This window comes from Cygnus atratus, chromosome 13 (genome assembly GCF_013377495.2).
Source record: "Cygnus atratus isolate AKBS03 ecotype Queensland, Australia chromosome 13, CAtr_DNAZoo_HiC_assembly, whole genome shotgun sequence".
NCBI lineage: Eukaryota > Metazoa > Chordata > Aves > Anseriformes > Anatidae > Cygnus > Cygnus atratus.
The window spans coordinates 5945634-5962045 of record NC_066374.1 but is presented as its reverse complement, the minus strand read 5'-3'; the positions used below and the strand labels follow the sequence as shown (position 1 = coordinate 5962045).

Genomic DNA, 16412 nt, shown 5'->3' with positions numbered 1-16412 from the left:
GTGTCCCCCCCCCCCCCGTGTCCCTGTTCTCCCCCCAGCAGGGGGCGCCGCCGCCCCCTCCCGAGATGGCGGCCGTTGGGGGGGGGGCCGCCAGGTCCTGCCCGCTCCATAGCGAGCTCCCCGCTGCGCTTCGCCCCCGCAACCCCCCCCGCAGGCCAGCGGCCGGGCGGGCGGCGCAGCACCCCCCCCCCCCCCGGGACCCCCCCACACCCCGGGGCACCGAGGAGCGCTGCGGCTCTGTGCGGCGCGGAGCCGCTGGAGGAGGCGGCGGCGCTGCCAGGACCGCGCTGCCCGGCCCGGTGCCGCCGCCGTGCCCCCCCCCCCCCCCCCCTCGCTCCCCGTTCCCCCCCCACCCCCCCACGGTGCTCCCGGTGCCGCCATGCGGGGCCGCAGCAACTCGGGCGTGCCGGTGGACGGCTACGGCCGGCTGGTGCAGCAGACCATCCTCCGGCACCAGGTGCGGGACCTGGGGGGGGGGGGGGGTTTGAGGGGGGGGGGCTCGGTGCCCGGTGCCGGTTACCGAGGAGTTTCTCGGTGTCCCCCCCCTCCGCAGGACGCCGTCACCGGGCTGCTGCCCGCCAGCGCCGACCACCGCGATGCCTGGGTGCGCGACAACGTGGTACAGCGTTGCTGGCCGTCTGGGGGCTGGGGCTGGCCTTACCGCAAGAACGCCGACCGCGACGAGGACAAGGCCAAGGCGTACGAGCTGGAGCAGCGTGGGCAACGGGGCAACGGGACGGGGCCCCCCCCCCAAACGCCCTGCGTGGCGGCTGTGGGGGGGCATGGTGGGGGGGCTGCGCGTCCCCAGGCTGGAGCTGGAGCCCGCCCGGAGCGCCGCCCGGCCACCCCCGGGGTGCTGTGGGGACACGCACGGGGATGTGGGGACGCGGGGGGGGTGTGAGGATGCAGCCCTCGCCCCGTCCAGGGGCTGCCGTGTCCCCCCCCCCCCCGGCACGGCCCCGCTGACAGAGCCGGGGGGTTTTCTGCTTCCCCCCGTGGTGTGGGGAATGCGAGCGGGGGCTAATGGTTACGGGCACCGAGTTTCCGCGGAGGTCAGGCACCAGCTGGTCCTGAGTCAGGGCTTCTCCTCAGCGGGCCCCGCGGTAATCACGGGGTTGTTTTTCCACTTTGCCCTGCAGAGCGTGGTGAAGCTGATGCGGGGTTCTGCTCCAGTGCATGATGAGGCAGGTAGGGGTCTCTTCAGGGCCGTCAGCCCCGGCTGTGCCAGCTCCCTCCAACTTTCCTCCGTGAGGGCAGGGATGGCGTCCTTGCAGAAAGTCTTAAAATAAGCCCTGACCTGGTGTCTGTCCCCCAGAGAGGGGTCCCAGCGCTGTGGGCTGGTGGCCAGCGGAGCTTTGTGCTCTCCAAGCTGCTCCCTGCCTTGTGGCTCTGGGGTTCTTCTCCCAGGAACATTTGGGGTGACCCTCTCCTTTCCCTGTGGTGCAAACGTGGCCGTGGTCCCTCCAGCCCTGCACTGGGGTGGCACGGGAGCCCGGACCCACGGCCTCGGTTCATGCAGGAGCTGTGGGATCCGTTCCCTTGCCGGCGCTCTGGATGCAGGGCTGTCAGAACAGAGCTTCCCTGGGACGCTTTTTCTTCTCCAGGTAGACAAGGTGGAGGCCTTCAAGTACAGCCAGAGCACGCGAGACTGCCTCCACGCCAAGTACAACACCCACACCTGTGCCACCGTGGTGGGGGACCATGAGTGGGGGGCACCTGCAGCTGGACGGCCACCTTCCCTCTACCTGCTCATGCTGGCACAGATGACGGCCTCAGGTGACGCTGCCGGTGGGACGCCATTTGGAAACCTGCGTCTCGAGGGGAGCGCAACACATGACGTGGAGGGGGATTGAGGGCTCTGGGGCTTTGGGGGCAGATCTGTGGCTCTGCTTCTGGATGTCCCCTGGTGCAAGGACACACCACTTGCAGGGTGGATTTGGGTCCCTCAGTGCCCACCTCTCTGAGAGCCCCTGCTTCCCTGAAGCCCCAGAGCTGCTGTATGGGGTGGGAGCGGGGATGGGGACGCCACAGGGTGGGTGGGGAGGAGGCAGCTGGCTCCTGCAGCCCCTTCCTGGCAATGCCTGAGGACTAACTTGAATTCTCCCCCCCGTGGTTCAGGCCTCCACATAATTCACAGCCTGGATGAAGTCAACTTCATCCAGAACCTTGTCTTCTACATCGAAGCAGCCTACAAGACAGCGGTGGGTAGCCTGTGGGCCTTTGCTGGGGAAAGGGATGTTGTCCCGGAGGGGAGGTGGCGAGCAGAGCCCCACCTGGGAGCCTGCTGGGAGCTCTGCCACTGGGTGGGATTCGAAGGCTTTTGGGGCATATACCACAAACCGCTGCCTCCCTGCAGGACTTTGGGATATGGGAGCGCGGGGGACAAGACGAACCAGGGCATCACTGAACTGAACGCCAGCTCCGTCGGCATGGCCAAGGTGAGCTGGGGAGATGGGAGATAGGATGCGGTCCCTCTCTGGCCAGGGGGTGCTCTGCAGCCTCGGCAGATGCAGGGGTGTGTTTGCATCTCTTCTTTGCTCCAAACTGGGCATTGGGGCTGGCGTGGGGTGGGAGCTCTTACAGAGGAGCAGCATGGTGGAGCACTCTGCTCTGGGTGTCGCCCTGCTTGCAGGCTGCCCTGGAGGCCCTGGATGAGCTGGATCTCTTTGGAGCAAAGGGAGGCCCGCAGTCGGTGATACGGGTGCTGTCGGACGAGGTGGCAGCACTGCCAGGTGAGATCCCTGTGTGTGTTGCATCATCGCGGGGCCGATTTGCGATCCGCTGGGTTTGTGGCACGAGCGGCGGCAACTTAATCCCTCTCCTTCCCCGTTGCCCAGTCCATCCTCCACTCGATGCTGCCAAGGGCCTCACGTCCAAGGAGGTGGACGCCAGTGTGCTCTCTGTCATCTCCTACCCGGCCTTCGCTGTGGAGGACAGCGAGCTGGTGGAAATCACCAAGCAAGAGATCATCACCAAGCTGCAGGTGAGCGGCTCTGCCCCTCCTCACCCTTCCGGGAGACGCATCAGTCCGAACCGTGCAGCCCTTTCCTTCCCCGGAATGTTCTTGGGGAAGGGGCGCCGGGGACCTGCCCTCTCCCAATCTCTGTGACCTGTGGCAGGGGCTTGCAAAAAAACCAGGTCCTGTTTGCACTGTGGCCCTGGGCCTGTGATTGTGGGTGCTGGGCACCGGGTGACCGAGCGAGGGGGTATTTGGCCAGAGGAGGCCCCCCGTGCCTCTACGGACAGCAAAGGAGAGAAGGTGTCTCTGCCACCCTGTGCCTCCTGCTCACCACCCTCCGTCCCTCCCTCCCAGGGGCGCTACGGCTGCTGCCGCTTCCTCCGCGATGGATTACAGGACCCCCAGAGAGTACGTGAGCGTCCCCGTGCCGAGGAGAGGCTGCCCTGGGTTGCGTTTTTGGCACCCCCGGGCGCAGTGCGAAGCCTGCGGTGGGGAGGAGCACGGCGAAGATGAGAGCCCCGAGGAGCCCCAGGCAGCGTCACGGGTCTGGGCAAAGGCCTGCTCAGGAATGCCACAGCTCCTCGCAGAGGCGTGGCCACGTTCCCTCCCTTGCCCCGCAGCAGATACGCAGAGGCCACCCAAACCTGACCACCGCTGGCAGCGTGCGTGGCTGGGGCTCTCACAGTCTGGCTTTCCCCAGCGCTCACGGAGAGCTTTTGCCAGTGGTGTTGTCAGCCGTTGTCCACAGAGCGGGGGCATTTGAGGCCGGGGGCTTGGTGGGGGGGTCTGGAACCCCGTGATTTTGAGGGGATCCTGCCTGCAACCCCTTGCCTTGTGGTTGTGGCCTCTGCAGGAATCCCAACCGCTCCTACTACGAACCCGCGGAGCTGAAGCTCTTTGAGAACATTGAGTGCGAGTGGCCTCTGTTTTGGACGTACCTGATCATCGACGGGCTTTTCAGCGGAAACATGGAGCAGGTAAGGGAGGCAGGACCCGGCGGGCCAGGGAAAGGTGAGTCCCTGGCAAGGGAGGCGTGCGGGGAAGGAGGCAGGGAGCCGTGCCCTTGGCTCATCCCCTCTGCTCTCTCCCCAGGTGCAGGAGTACCGGGAGGCCCTCGAGGGGGTTCTCATCAAGGGGAAGAACGGGGTGCCGCCTGCTGCCGGAGCTGTACAGCGTCCCGCCAGACAAGGGTGGGCTGCCCCCCTGGACGCTGCGGTGGGGGTCTGCAAAAAAGTACACCACCACAGAACAACAACTTACTGGATAAATAAAACTACTTTTTTCGCCAAAGTGTATCTTGCCCCCATACACGAGGGTGCTTTGCTGACAGCCTGCTGGTGTGTTGGCAGACTTTAAAAATGCAACGGTGACATTTTTCTTCAGCATCCCTTGTCTGTGGGTCCCTCGCTGACCTCCTGGCTTCTCTTGCAGGTGGATGAGAATACAGGAACCCCCACACTGTGGACAGGATACCCATGGGCAAGCTGCCACTCATGTGGGGCCAGTCCCTCTACATCCTGGGCTGCCTGATGGCCGAGGTATGGTCACCAGTGGCACTGGGGAGGGCTGGGCAGGCCAGGCTGTCAGCTCTGAGGACAAACGCTGCACCCTGAGCCACCGGCTGTGGGGAAGCTGTCACCTCCATGCCCCAGGACTTCTTAAAGAGGGGGCGGCCAGTAGTAGCATCACCTGCCCTGCGCACCCCATGAAATGTCCATCCCCTCACGCCTCTTTTTTTTCCCCCAGGGGTTTCTAGCTCCTGGTGAAATCGATCCCCTCAACCGCCGCTTTGCGACTGTCCCCAAGCCTGACGTAGTGGTGCAAGGTGAGTGAAAGGGACCGGTCCCAAAGCCCTGCACGAGGACTCTGCCCATGCGGAATTTGGGGGCTGGCTGTCGTGTGGGGTGGCTCTGGTCGCTGGTGGAGCCAGATCTCACCTCTGGTAGCGGGGTGTTAAGATGGGGTGCAGGCCCTTCTGCTGGCCTCTGTGTTGCCCAAGGGACACGTTTCCTGCTGCATGCCTCTTCTGCAGGTGCTGAAAACGTGCCCTGTCCTCCGGCTGCTCAGCTGGGTGTAGCGAGTGTCATGGGGAGCAGGGCAGAGCTGCGGTCCCCAGAGAGACCCCAGACAGCTGCTTGTGCACGGTGTGGGAACCTTGTGCGCGTCCACAAAGGCCAGGGGCAAGTCGCGTTTTTTTGTGGGTGTGACACCCTCGTGCCCCTGAGCGTGAGCTCTGAGCCTGCTCTCCTCCCCCCGCAGTGTGCATCCTGGCAGAGACCGAGGGCAATCAAGGCTGTCCTGAGGAAGGAGGGCATCGATGTGGAGACCGTGGCCGACGTCTACCCCATCAGAGTGCAGCCTGCTCGCATCCTCAGCCACATCTATGCACGCCTGGGTGTGAGCTGCAGGCTGCTGCAGGAGAGGGGGGTGCAGAAGGGTCATTCCCATCCTCTCACGGATGCTGATGTCCTGCCCGTCTGGTTAGGACGTTGCCATCCATTCCAGGGCCTGGTAACGCTGCTTCTCTGCCTGAGGGGAGCAGGGGTGGCAGGCAGGACTGGGACTGTTCGGGGAGGTTCTGGAAGGGTTAAAGCTTTGGCGTTACAGTTCCACAGCAGCCCAGGGACGGGCAGAGGCTCTGATCAGTGCCACTGGGGTGGACCTTGTATGGGCAGGAGCTGGTTTTTGTTCCTATACCCAAATTTCGGTGAGGGAAGCCAGCCAGACCCCAGGGGAGGGTCTCCTGGCTGAGTCTGCAGCCCAGGCAGGATGGCTGTTGCTGGAGGGAAGGCAGGCTGCGAGGGGAGGGAGTGTTGAAATCTGCGCGCTCATTCCCTGATGCCACAACTCCTCGGGCACAGGGCTCGTTGTGCAGGAGCTGGAGATCCAGCCTGGGCCAAAGGAGAAACCTGACCTGCCCCAGGCTGCGAGCGCTGGCTAATTTAAGCCACCAAAAGGCCAAGTGTGACATGGGCAAAAGGGGCAGGGGAGCAGCCTGGCAGCTGCTGGGGTGCCTCTCTGTGGGGCTGACGTGCCCGAGGGTGATGCTGCTGCTGTGTCACCCAACACAAACCACTCTTTTCCTCCTGGTTGCTAGCACAGGAGCCTGTCTCCGTTTGCTACAGCACCCCCTTTTGTGAGAGGGCTTGGGGAAGATGCCATAAAACCTCCTCTTCCCCAGGTCGCAACAAGCAGATGTGCCTGACGGGACGGCCCTACCGGCACATGGGCGTCCTTGGCACCTCCAAGCTCTACAACATCAGGAAGAACATCTTTACCTTCACCCCACAGGTGGGTGGCATTGCACGGGCTCTGCCACACTGTATAACTGGGCGGGAAGCTTCTCTGCTGGCTGAGTGCCTCGGTTGCTCTCGGGGGTGGCTGATGGGAGGACACGGGTGGCACCAAAGGGACCTGGTGGCTGCAGAAAGGGCCGCTCACATCTCCTGCTTGCCCCGTAGTTCATAGACCAGCAGCAGTTCTACCTGGCACTCGACAACAAGATGATTGTGGAGATGCTGAGGACGGACCTCTCGTACCTCTGCAGCCGCTGGAGGATGACCGGGCGGCCCACCATCACCTTCCCCATCTCTCAAACCATGCTCGGTACAAATCCTCCAGCCTCCTCTGCCGGGGCGGGTGGATGGGGACAGTCTGGGGAATGGGGACACGGCAGGGCCGGACCAGCCAGCAGCGTCCTGTGAAGAGCTCGCAGCTCAGAGGAGTCACGCTGAGTTGGCAGCTGTCCTGGTTGCCAGCAGGGCTGCCTGCCAAGCAGCAGCGCCTGAAGCTCGAGGCAGGTTAGTTGGCATGGGAGCATTTCGTCTCCAGGCAGCTAGGCCTGTTTGGGAAGCCTTTTGGGAGCAAGACCAAAAAATAATTCTCCTGTAAAAGTGTTCTTGGGGCTCTTCCTGCATCTTAACTCTTCACTACGGCTAACTGCCCCTTAAAGGCTTTCCTAAACGACAAGGAGGGGAAAACAGAAAACCAGAAGGAGCAGAAAGCTGCGCAATGGCTCAGAGCAAAACTGGCTGCTCTGGAGCAGCTCTCACTTCTTCCCCATGAGCCGGCACAGGGAAGTGACTCCACAGTGCCTTCAGGCCTTTTTCTTTTTCCTCATTTACTTGAAATCCCCTTGGGTGTTCAGTGATGTCTCTCTTTGCTGTGGTGTCCTCTGCCCCATCAGCAGTACCCCAACACCTCAACAGCGCCCTGACAGCCAGGGCGGGAGCAGGGGGCTGTTTGGATTGCTGCTGTCTGGTGCTGATGATTTCAGCCCAAGGTGAAATCCCAGGGGCTTGGAGTGCATCTTGGCCTGGCTTTGCTGGTTATCCAGCCTAGACAGTCCTGAATTTCTCTTCTTGGGTGGTGCTGTTGGTGCCACAGCCTTGGCTGCACACCCCAGAGCAAGGGTCTGGCTGCTGCCGTGGTGCTTTGCATGTCTGAATGCCCACCTGGCCCCGTGTTACCGGGAGCCTGTTTGAGCAGGAGAGCCTGACTGCCTGTCTCTCTGTCCCCAACAGACGAAACGGGCAGCAGCGTGCACCCCGCGGTGCTGGCAACGCTGCGGAAGCTGCAGGACGGGTATTTCGGTGGCGCAAGGTGAGCGCAGCTTCTTGGGGCACAGCAGGGGAGGGGGCTGGTGTCCTCCCGGAGCGTGGCTGTGTGGGAACCAGCTCGGCCCGAGCCTTGGCTGCTGGGGAACGAGCTGTGGAGGATGTGCTGGGGCTGTGCTGGGCTGCAAGGGCACCCCAGGCTACAATCCCAGCTGAGGAGATGCAGGAGAGGACATCTCTCTTTGTGCCATTCAATCCATGGCTGTAGGACCCCTCTGATAGCTTTTGGGCAGCTCTTCCTTCCCCATGCGCGGCTGGAGGAGCTGCAAACAGCTAAAGCAGGCTGTGGGATTTGTGCACGCTCCCGGGCAAGCCTGTCTGTCCCTGCCGAAGGGCTGCCCTGAGTCCAGGAGGCGAGCCAAGGGCACTGCCTCACCCTTCCTCTGTGTGACCTCCCCTCCTCTTGCCCAGGATCCAGACGGGTAAGTTGTCGGAGTTCCTGACAACGTCGTGCCGAACGCACCTCAGCTTCATGGACCCTGGGCCGGAGGGTAAGGTCTTTGCCAACGGTTACGAGCTCGGCATTGACAGCTTTGAGGAGCTAGACCCTGAGGAGTGGCTGCATGGCTTGCAGTTGGCAGAGGATGGTAAGGGGGAACAGGCCAGTCGCTGCTGTGGCACGGAAAGTGCCGAACTCTCCCGTAAACCCTTAGCTCCCAACCTCCCTGACAGCGCCTGCCACCGAGTTCTTCATCCACTTGGGTTCCCACCGTGTTTCTGCGCCCGTCTGACCCTCCATCAGTTAACCCCTTCCGGGTGACGCTCACGGTGACGCCCGCGGGGTGGCGGGGCTGGGTGTACGGAGGTGGCTGTCGCAGCCCCTCGCCGGACGGGGTGTCCCGGCCAGATGGGGGCTGAGGTTGGGCAACGTGGCTGCAGCGAGCGCGGGGGCTGTTCCTGAGCGAGCCGCCCCAACCTTCGTAGGCCGTTGCGTGGGGAAGAGACGAAGGCTCGGCAACCTGCCTCTGCCCGGGAGATTTGGCTGAAGATCTTTGGTGCGGTCAGCACAAGTGACGGTGCAGAAGGTGATGGTACAGTGCCCGAGGTGGTGGGGAAGAGCCATCACGTCCCCCAGCAGTCTCTGGGTGGTGTTGTCACAAGGCCTTTGGGTGTCTGTGGAGCTCCGGTGTGAGCCTCCCTGCCACGGACGGGGTGCCCGTAGGGGCTGCGGCCCATCACAGCGCGAAGGACCCCCATGTCCTGAGACCACAGCAGGGTGCAGGTTTTGCTGCTCCCCTTGCAAGCAGCCCTGGGCACCTCCTCCTGCGTGACCCAGTGTCGGCCATCTTCCCAGCCTTCCCATCGATCTGCTCTGCCTCTGCTGCTCCTGGAGCCAACGTCTGCACCGCTGCGACTCTGAACGCTTATTTCTCTTGCATGACTGTCGTTCTCTCGCTTCGTCCACGCTCTACGGTTGTCCTGCCTAGTGCTGCAGCTTTGCGGGCTGCGGCCAAGCTCCTCCACGGTGTCTGTTTTCCCTTTACCCCAGCAGAAGATGGGGCCTGCCTGGCCAGTGTGTCCACCCTAAAAGACGCTCCGTCTAAAGTTTTTCTGTGGTCTGACGCCGCAGATGGACAGGACGATGTTCTCAGATGCGATGTCTGTGTTGGGGGACTTCTCTAACGGAGCCTCCAGGTGCTGGGTCAGGGCATCCCCGCCAGATGTGGGAAGGAGATACCATGCTGCCAGCCTTGGATGCCATCCCTAACTCTCCTCCTGGAGCAGAAAAGCTTCTGGACAGCAGCAAGGCTCTGCCCCAGCTGGAAACGCACCAACAACTCTGTGTTGTGTGGCATCGCCTGGCGTGGGGCACCTCCCACCTGGGGCATCACCCGCGCTGCTCCGCAGTGCTGTTACCTCCTGGGCAGCAGAGACGTGGCCTCTGAGCGCTCTCTCCATGCTGCAGGTAGTGAGCAGCGGCCCTGGTGCCTCCGAAGTGGAGCTGTGAGCTGCTGGAGGCAGGGCAGAGAGCCACGCAGGAGATGGCAGCTTACAAAGGAGAGCAGGCTGCCCTCCTGTAACTCCTCATTAGAAGTAACCGGCGATTTCTAATCAGAAATAACGGTCGCAAAACCCACCCTGTCTTGCTCTCATGCTGGAGCTCTGCTGGGACGAGGCCTTTGCCGTGCTGGGGCACCCTCAACAGCCTCTGCTGGGACAGACAGTGCCTCCCCTGGCAGTGCCACCGCTGCCACCGTCCGTCTGTCCTGCCGGCTGCCGGCGCTCGCCCCGCGCTGTCGCTTTGTGCAGCCAGCAAAGCTCCGTCCCTGCCGGGGCACGGCTGGGGAGCTCTGCCCTGGGATGCCGCGGCGCCCAGTGGCTGACGCCCTCTCTTCTTCCTCCCGTTGCAGCGGACACGTACGACGAGGTGGCGCAGTACCTGGACCACCTGCTGCAGCGCACGGTTCCCCAGGCCAACCTCCCTCCCACCGCCCAGCGGGGAGGGCTGAGCCGCTTCCGCGCCGCCGTGCACACCACCCGCGACCTCATGTCCCTGGCGTCCAAGGCCAAGGACCTTCACGTCCAGAGTGAGTGACGCCAGCAGCCTCCCCACCAGCACTCCGTCCCGGTGGGGAGCCTGAGGAGCCTTTGGGGGCTTCCCCATCCACGTGGGATCCAGCATGACCCGGGGGGATGTGCTGCAGGGGCTGCTGGTGGAGCAGGAGGTGGGGTGGGAGCTGGCTTGGGGCACAGCGACGGCGGTTGGAGTTGAGAAGCACCTGCACCAACCCTGTCTGTCTTTTAGATGTTGGGATGTACGTCCCCAGCAAGATCTTCCAGGCATCCCAGCAGTCAGTCAAGTTGCTGAGCTCGCCCCACCAGCATGAGCAGGAGGGCAAGGTGAGCCCCTTCCCTTCCCAGCTGGGCAGGCAGCACCGCCAGGCTGGCCGAGCAGCGCTGGCTTTTTGGCCCTTCTGGGGCTGTGTGGGGAAAGCTGGGCCCTTTGTGGTTGGGGACGCTCACGGGTGCTAACCAGGAGCGTGGGTCTCTCTTCCCCAGAGCCACGCACTCCATGCAGAGATGAACCTGCCCCGTGATGAGGCTGGCAACGTGGACTGCAAGGCGCTGGTGGACCAGCTGCGCATCTGCCCCACGCTGCAGGAGCAGGCGGACATCCTCTACATGCTCCACATCCTCAAGTACGGCGAGCTCCGAGTCCTGCCCGCTCGCTGAGCGGAGAGCAGGCACAGCCATGCTCATGTCTCGACCTGCAGAGCCTGGGCGCTGCCACAGGGCGAGCTGGTGGCAGTAACCCAGCGTCTCCTTCACCACAGGGGACCCGAGTGGCACACGGGGTTGGAGAGCGAGCCTGGCCCTACTGTTAAGGAGCTCCTCACCGAGCTGTACGTGCGGGTGGGCGCCACGCGCCAGTGGGCTCTAATCCGCTACATCTCCGGCATCCTGAAGAAGAAAGTGGAAGCTCTGGATGAGGTATGAGCCCTGCTGGAGAGCTCTGGTGGGCTGAGGCATCAGGGAGGAGGCAGCTGGGAGGGCTAGAGAATTGTGGCTACATCAGCTCTGTGTCCCTCTGCCTGGTGCTGAAGCCCCGAACCCAGAGCTGGTGGTGATGCCTGGGGTGACCTTTCTGTCCCCAGGCCTGCACGGACCTCCTGTCTCACCAGAAGCACTTGACGGTGGGGCTGCCCCCAGAGCCACGCGAGAAGACCATCTCCGCGTGAGTGCGGCACCTCTCCCTCGCCGCGTGTGCTGGGCTGGGGCTGGCCGCGGGGCTGCGTCTCCTCCCAGGAGCAGGAGGGACGCGGGGCTGTCTCTTACCTCTTCCTGCCGTTCCCTCCCCAGCCCGATCCCCTACGAGGAGCTCGTTCACCTCATTGACGAAGCCAGCGAGAAGAACCTCAGCGTGTCCATCCTCACCCAGGTGAAGGGCTGGGGCAGCGGGGGACCCCGTGGCTGGGTGTCAGCTGCGGTGAGCAGCGGTGGGGTGACCTGCGTCTCTCCCTCCAGGAGATCATGGTCTACCTGGCCATGTACATGCGCACCCAGCCCGCGCTCTTCGCTGAGATGTTTCGAATCCGCATCGGGCTCATCATCCAGGTGATGGCCACAGAGCTGGCGCACTCCCTGCGCTGCTCGGGTACGTGCGACGAGGTCAGTGGGATGGGGGATGTGATGCTGGGGGCCCTGTCAGCCAGAGAGAGGAGAAGTGCCATTAAAAATGGGCAGCGCTCAGTGCCAGGATGAGACCCTGCATGAAAGCGTCAGGGTTTGTGGTTGGGACTGCTCTCGGGTAGCACAAGTAGGTGATTTCGTGGCGATGTTTATCCAGGCATGCATTGGGTGGGCGTGGGGAAGAATCCCTGCTGTAGGCAACATCTGGAGTTAATGTTTGTCCTTGGAGGACGGGGTGTACCCCCTGCTAACTGACCGAGGTGCAGGCTGGAAATCTCCCAGGAGAGTTGTGAAGTGGGTACAACGTCCCAACTCTGTTCTCTCCAGCTGGAGAAGCCACTGAGAACCTGATGAATCTCAGCCCGTCCGACATGAAGAGCCTCCTCTTCCACATCCTCTCTGGCAAGGAGTTTGGGGTGGAGAAGAGTGGTGAGTCTCTTGGCAGAGCTGGTTCCTGGTGCGGAGTGTGGCCAACTCTGGTGTCCCCTGCTGTGGAGAATGTCCCCGTTCTCCTGCCTGTTCAGCACAGCTTGTGCACTGCAGTGGTCCAGCAAGAAGCTGTGATCAGCGGGGTGGTGCTGAGCAGGTTTCTCAGGATCAAGCCCAAGTCGTGTGGCTATCCTTAGCTCAGTTTTTGGTCTGATCCAGCCTGAATTGCAGCAGCTCTGCGCTGTGGTGCTGGTTGGGATAGAGGGCAAGGCTGTGTGAACAGACATCTACGTCCTGAGCTGTGGGACCCACTGTGGACCTCTCCTCTCCTCCAGTGCGATCGGTGGACTCGTCGGTCACCACCGCTATCTCCATCTGCGAGGTGGGCGCTGTCGGGGCCACCAAGCCTGAGCGTGCTGGCATCGTCAGGCTGAAAAGTGAGATCAAACAGGTGAGGGCAGGCGGTGCAGGCTGCTCCTGTGGAGTTTTGTGGGGACAAGCAGCTCCGGGACAAGCAGGATTGATGGGAGAGACAATAGAGCTTGCCCCTGGGCTTTAGAGCTTAGCGCTGTCTCCAGGAGCCCCTTTTGGCTCGGTTCTGCCCTGAAGGGGATGTGGGGTAAATGTAATGTGGGGGTCGCTCCGGCAGTGCAGCACAGGGGGAGCACAGGGGTGCTCGAGAAGGTGCAGGGGTGGGCAGGACCATGCAGTTCCCCCGTGGGGCTGGTGTCCTGGTGGGCCTCTTGCAGCAGCAGAAACTTCATTTCCTTCTTCTCTTTCAGCAACTGGATAAACGTAGGCAGTCTCTGACCGGGAGTAAGGTGAAGCCACCTTGGTCCTCCTACAGCCTCAGCTTTTATCCCTCATGCTGCATACTAGGGCAGCTTCCGAGCGTGCATGAGTTAATGAGCTTTCCTAAACGAACCCGCTGAGCGAGCTGCTGCAGCAATGAGCTGGCTTCCCCTCTCGGCAGGCTCAGGGTTGCTCTGTTTAGGGCTGGGGGGAGGCGCCCCGGGAAGAGGTCGGTGTGGATGGGTGGCCCCACAGCATTCAGGCAGCTCCCCTTTGGGACCTGCTCTGTTGAGGCCATCAGGGAGGAAGGTTTCTCAAAGCCATGGGTGCACTGGCATTGGAGCCAGCTAGGAGCTGTGCTGCATAGCTGCCACGGCTGAACAGATCCCATAATACTGAAAAAGAAGTGCTGAGCAAGATGGCACAGCGTCTCTACCGCCATGACCAGCAGCGGTCCTGCCAGGACAGTGACTGGTGATCACTGGATCCCACCTGTACCCCCTGTTCTACCTCCTCTTGGGCACTGTGCTGGACTAGGACCTCCTCTGGTGCCTGGCTTGTGTCCTGGCGAGGTGCTGTCCTCACAGAGCCTGTGGGGCCCAGGTTGATGCAGCAGGTTTATGGCTGACCTGCTGCAGCATGAAGCCTGGCAGCGCAGCGGGACCGTGCACGTGGCGAGGACAGTCACCTGCGGGTGGTGACCTGCTGCTGGCCCTCCACCCCGCCTGAGACTAAATCCTTGCCCGTGCCAGCAGCCAACAACAGCCCTGCTCCTACTCCAGTGCGGTCTTTCCCCTCTGATGCTAACGTGAGACTTTCCACAGCTCGCCTCTCAAAACTACCTCTCAGTCTCCAGCTAACCGCAGCCCTTGGGATAACTGAGCTTGGTCTGTGCTGCTGCTGCTCCGCTCGCCGCGACGGCTGCCCAGCCCTGGCACGGTTTGATTTCTGTCTCTCCTTTTCTCCTTCAGCCCATCAGTTTGCAGTCCGGGGATGGTGACCTGGTGTCCTCTCTGGTAACCTACGTTTGTTGGCTGCGTCCACGGGGTCTGTCCTGTTGTGTGGCTGCAGGAAGGAGCTGTGCTCCAGTGGGGGCTGCTGCCCTGCAGGCTGCAGGGAGCTGGGGCTGTGGGTCAGGCTTTGCTGGGGACAGGGGGTGGCAGCTCTGCCCTGGGAACCAGGCTGGGTGAGCACAAGCCCTTGGGTGGCAGCGGGCTGCTCTCTTGTGGGCTGTTTAACTCTGCAGCGGTTTCCATGGTCCTTGTTTTGTCTGCCCAGTCCACTGGGCACTCGGAGTTGCTGGGCAAGGGCTCCTTTTCGAGCATGCTGGAAGACCAGAGCAGTAAGGACAGCCGCCAGGGCCAGTGGAAGCGGAGACGGCGGCTGGATGGGGCCCTCAACCGTGTCCCCATGGGCTTCTACCAGAAGGTCTGGAAGATCCTGCAGAAGGTGAGCTGGACGTCCAGCTGGCTCCTTTCCACACTGCACGGCACCAGCCTTCCTAGGGTGAATTTGACACCCAGGGCTGGTCCGCAAGGTTGTGGTGACACACGCTTCATGGACAAGGCCTTCTTCTGGCTCTGGAAAGCTGGGGGAAGAGCTGGAGCTGCCTTGTAGGCATGCAGGGCCTACTTCACCCTGCTCTGACCCTTGCAGAGAGGGGCTAGGGTCTGCTGAGGAGCTTTTTGTGTTGGGCAGGGCTGTGAGCTGTGGGAGCCCAGTGCTGGAGCCACAGCTGAGGCAGCTCCAGGCAGTGCTCATCGTTGGCATGGTAAACCAGGGAGCAGAGCCCCGTTCTGGGTGTGGGAGTGCTCCAGGTGATGCCGAACCGATGTTTAAGGAGTGATGGAGTGCTGGAAGGAGTCGGGAGGTGGAGCTGGAGTGTGTGGGCAGCACATTACTGATGCTCAGCTGGGAACAAGTGCACAACGCTGCTCCAGGCTGTAACCATGGTCTCTACATCTTGTTCTGCAGTGCCATGGTCTTTCCGTGGAGGGCTTTGTTCTCCCCTCTTCAACAACCAGAGAGGTAGGAGGTTTGAGGCAGGAAACAGAGCAAGGGGGTTGGTGTTGGGTGCGAAGCTGCCCTGGACAAGTGCCCAGCGTGGCTCAGGACTTGTGCTAGTGATAACAATACTCTAGGTGCATTTCTTCCTCCCTCCACGCAGATGACTCCAGGGGAAATTAAGTTTGCCGTGCACGTGGAGGCAGTCCTCAACCGCGTGCCCCAGCCAGAGTACCGGCAGCTGCTGGTGGAGGCCATCTTGGTGCTCACCATGCTGGTGGACATGGAGGTGCACACCATTGGGGGCATCATAGCTGTGGAAAAGATCGTACACACGGCCAATGACCTCTTCTACGAGGAGCAGGTAGGGGCTGCAGTCAGCTCCCAGGCTACCTAAGGTTCAGTCACCCACGCTGAGGGTCCTGCCTGTCGTCCCCACTGGGGCACGGCCACGATGCGGCGTCCTCCTCCCACTGCTTCCTGTGTGGGGTGCCAGCTGGCGGGTGGCAGCTTGTTCCTAATGCTGCCTTTCTCCTTCCCCATCCAAAATCCAGAAAGCCCTGGGTGCTGACGACGACATGCTGGAGAGGGATCCCACGACGGGCATCTGCAGCCTGCTGTACGACAGCGCGCCGAGCGGCCGGTTCGGCACCATGACCTACCTCTCCAAGTCGGTGGCCCTGTACGTGTACGAATTCCTGCCCGGCGACGGCTGCGCCATGCAGTAGATCTCGCCGCTCTCCTCCCCGGCCTGCGGACTCGGCGGGAGGGTTGTTGAACGCCACGTGTGATGACGGACCTTCGGGCTGGGTTTGCAGGCAGACGGCCTCGCGCTGGGAGAGCGGCGCCGGCAGGGAAGGGCTGAGCTTCGAAGCCAGCTTGCGGTACCGGCACCTGCCTGCCTTGTGGTGCAGCTCTCCTCAGGGCTGGCTGTGTTTGAGGGGGCCTGGAAGGACCTCCCCTGCCTGCAGCAGATTGGAGGTTTTTAACCCGTTCTGTGCTGCTTTGTCCTCCAAATCTGCGGGGTGTATTCTAGCTAGAGCTGGTGCTCTTCCAGCTGCTGATAGAGATAGCGCTGTTGGACTGATGGGGAGCAGGCAGCCCGTGCCCTCCCCACACCCCTTTTTCCACCCCCAAAATACTGGGGGAAGTGTTTTCCACGTGTGTTTGCTGACCTCTGGGTCTGGTTTGCCTTAAAGCTGCTCGGGGGCTGCTGCCAGCAGCCCCCTGCCCCTCAGGGCCTGCCTGGCTGTGAGCTGGCCTGGGGCCCCCTGCGGGCCTCGGGCCTTTTTTAACAAACGTTTTTAAAACGAACAAACAAAAAAAACCCACTCGTGCTGTGTGGGAGCCCGCAATAAAATGTCTCCAGCACGCGTGTGCAGAGTGTGCTCCTCGTGGGGGGGGGATAACGGGGAGGGGGGTGGAAAGCAGCCATGTTTGCCATCGCAGGGCAGAAGACTACAGCTCCCAGCCTGCCTCAG

At 62.3% G+C, this 16412-nt stretch overlaps 1 protein-coding gene across 1 annotated transcript; it reads left to right on the top strand.

Moving 5' to 3' along the window:
- The first annotated feature begins 379 nt into the window (after nucleotides 1-379).
- Nucleotides 380-16292, top strand: PHKA1 (phosphorylase kinase regulatory subunit alpha 1). The gene is given in 38 exon segments (XM_050713360.1): nucleotides 380-457; nucleotides 554-711; nucleotides 1136-1163; nucleotides 1165-1188; nucleotides 1605-1776; nucleotides 2119-2201; nucleotides 2357-2377; nucleotides 2379-2438; nucleotides 2633-2719; nucleotides 2721-2732; nucleotides 2838-2865; nucleotides 2868-2983; nucleotides 3314-3349; nucleotides 3351-3367; nucleotides 3813-3936; nucleotides 4052-4111; nucleotides 4113-4149; nucleotides 4391-4497; nucleotides 4706-4784; nucleotides 5219-5241; nucleotides 5243-5354; nucleotides 6141-6250; nucleotides 6421-6565; nucleotides 7483-7561; nucleotides 7987-8162; nucleotides 9927-10103; nucleotides 10322-10416; nucleotides 10576-10715; nucleotides 10851-11007; nucleotides 11172-11251; nucleotides 11377-11455; nucleotides 11542-11671; nucleotides 12034-12135; nucleotides 12471-12586; nucleotides 14206-14376; nucleotides 14902-14955; nucleotides 15095-15295; nucleotides 15486-16292. Coding segments are annotated over 38 exon segments (3648 nt in total). The 3' UTR covers nucleotides 15660-16292.
- The last annotated feature ends 120 nt before the right edge of the window (nucleotides 16293-16412 follow it).